Here is a 2,710-nt window from a genome sequence, read left to right on the forward strand (position 1 = left end):
GAGTAACAAAATTTTAACATACCTCAGATAGTGAACACATCTTTATCTAACCAGCACACATTTATCTTGTTCAATATACTAATATCTTAATTATTAACTTAGCACTGTTACTTATTTATGCACTATAATTAGGATTTAGAATTCATATCACCTGTAATATGCTAATTAGAATAATAATATATTAAGTATTTAATATACTAATTAAAATAATATTTTATTCATCAACTCAATGCTTAATTGACAAAAATTAACAACGTAACTAATTTTTTACTCAATTAATTTATTAAGAACTAAATCCAACCTAAATTATTATAAGGATCAAATCTAAATCTAAAAATTTTTATTAAAAAAAAAAATTACACCTTAAAAGTTATTCAAAATAAGCCGCAAAAATTAAAAATAAATAAATAAATAAATAAAAATAGATGGTTTCAGTCGCAAACATCAAAAGTATACGCTATATTATTCTTGCTACGGAGATATAACTTTACACTATGCTTATACTGTTATACAGATATTTCGATCATTCCCTAGAAATCATTAAAAATTTACCATGCATCATACACAACTATTCTAACCTTCACTTGTGTAAAAAGAAAAATGACGTGAAAAAATCACTTGGATCTAAAATAACTGGGGCAATCATAAGCGGAGCAAAATGTTTGAAGAGCCGTCATGGCCAAGAGCACCAAGGTAGCAAGAAGTGTGAAGAGCCTCCAAGAATGGTACACATATTCAGTTAAGGTCCTATAGAGGTTGGCCTTGCGTTTATTATGAAAATACTTGTTTACTTTCTTTATGGTCTCATCCAATTTTTCAGTCTTGGTGGGTCCAATGGATTTGCTCATTCCATTGAACAGTTCCTCCATTTCTTCCACACTGAGTGTGCTACTTGACTCTATGATGTTTGCATTTTTCAACAGCCTTACATCCTCCACGGTGTCTATGATTGCTCTCATCAATTCTGTGTACCTTGTGAATATGAGGAAATCTGGTTTGGTCAAGGCCTCATGAGCCACAAGGTTTCTCATTATCACTTCAGAGTTAACATCTAATTTGAGTAAAGGGAGGTAAAGTATGCCCTTTTTTTCATTAAATTCAATGGCCATGATGCCTCCTTCTGAGGGTTGAAATTGGATTCCAACTGAATGAAGTTCATGCACACAAGGAATGGTGACCACCACAGGGGCTTCATCTTGATCTTTATCTGCTTCAGGACGTGCCTTTTGCGATGAAATACTTTCAAGGTTTGAGGAAATATGAAGAATTGGATCCAAGTGTCGTTTAATGGGTTGGAGAAAAGGAATATTCACATCCTTTAGTTTTTTGAGTGTGTCTAGTGCCCATGTTATTGCACTTTTAGCTTTCTTTAACAAGATGACTGAGGCTTTTTTATCAGATTTTGAGCTTGTCGGAACATTATCAGTGGTGGAGTCATCATTACAAAGGGGTTTACTCGGACATTCGCTTTTGAAAAGTGGTTGTGTTTCGGACTTTTCATTTTGAAAGACCACCAAATGGTACATGAGATCCAAGATATGGTAATATTTGGTGACAGCTTCAGAACTTGTTGGGGTGTGAGTTGACTTGAGTGGAGAGTGTTTGTGACAAAATGACAAGAGCATTGAACCCAAGTATTCTTGAATTGAATCAATGGGATGGGAGGTTTCAAGCATCAAAATCCTCACCATGATGTAGGTTGGAATTTGGTTCTCTACCATGATCAAATCTCTTATGATGGCATCCTTGGTTAGCTTTACACCACTTTTTTGAACTTGTTCTTCTAGTCCTGTCATGAAAGAGCCAAACATTTTATCATCAATGTAATTGTGGAAGAAATCCATTAAGAACAAACCATCAATGGCTATGGTGTATAGCAAGGTTTCTTCCTTGAGGTCCAAGTATTTGTGGTAACTAGCACGGATGAACGGTCCTGTGCTGTGGAGTAGCTCAACTAGTTGTTTGAGGTTATGTTTTTTGAAGTGATCAAGGACCCTTTTGGCAGCAAAAACTTTGAACCTTTCCATGGGATAGAGATCAGGATGAAAGTGTGTGTATGGACCAATGGCTATGAGTTGTGGAGCAAAAGCTTCTGGCTTGACACAACTCAAAGACTTGGGCACTTGGTATATGCAAACGGGCATTGTGTTCAAGATTGAGAGGTTGGTTTCATTCACCAACTGATTTATTTGGATCACCCAAGTGTCTTCATCTGATTCTGAATCGAAGATTGAGAGAGAGGCCATCTGGGATTTTCCTACCTAATGGATTTGCTATGGCAATATGTGTAAGCATACAAAATCACATTGACACTTCAAACCTTTGGTTTATTTATAGAGAGTTGCTAATGGATGAAGAACGGTAATGATTGCTAGTTAGTTACCACATAATTTAATATATTTTTTTCACATTGAAAACATGTGCATGAATTTAAATTATTAATTATCGTTTTACAACACATAATTCACAATACTACTTTTCAAGGCTTCCACATTACGCAAGTGTTTCACATTATGGTCAATTGGCCCACAATAAAAGCAATGGGATGAAAGTTATTTGCCTGTCCTGTGCTGTGCTAACGAACTAATTATTGGACACTAGCAAACATAGCAGATTTTTCATCTGTTTATAATATCAATTAGGCTTTTCACATGTTATTTTTTCATATCACGTTATACCTTGGTAATTGATGTACAAATAACTTGTAATA

At 34.8% G+C, this 2,710-nt stretch overlaps 1 protein-coding gene across 1 annotated transcript; it reads right to left on the reverse strand.

Annotated features, from left to right (window-relative positions):
- Positions 1-448: 448 nt before the first annotated feature.
- Positions 449-2,298, reverse strand: LOC113867490 (putative UPF0481 protein At3g02645). The gene has a single exon (XM_027502854.1). It carries the CDS (start codon positions 2,244-2,246, stop codon positions 615-617), a length of 1,632 nt encoding a protein of 543 aa, XP_027358655.1. The 5' UTR covers positions 2,247-2,298; the 3' UTR covers positions 449-614.
- Between the last annotated feature and the right edge of the window lie 412 nt (positions 2,299-2,710).

This window comes from Abrus precatorius, unplaced genomic scaffold (assembly GCF_003935025.1).
Source record: "Abrus precatorius isolate BTA unplaced genomic scaffold, Abrus_2018 Scaffold5, whole genome shotgun sequence".
NCBI classification, from domain to species: Eukaryota; Viridiplantae; Streptophyta; class Magnoliopsida; order Fabales; family Fabaceae; genus Abrus; species Abrus precatorius.

Excerpts from the sequence above, each read along its gene's own strand:
- LOC113867490 (XM_027502854.1), bottom strand. The coding sequence starts at position 2,246 with ATGGCCTCTCTCTCAATCTTCGATTCAGAATCAGATGAAGACACTTGG.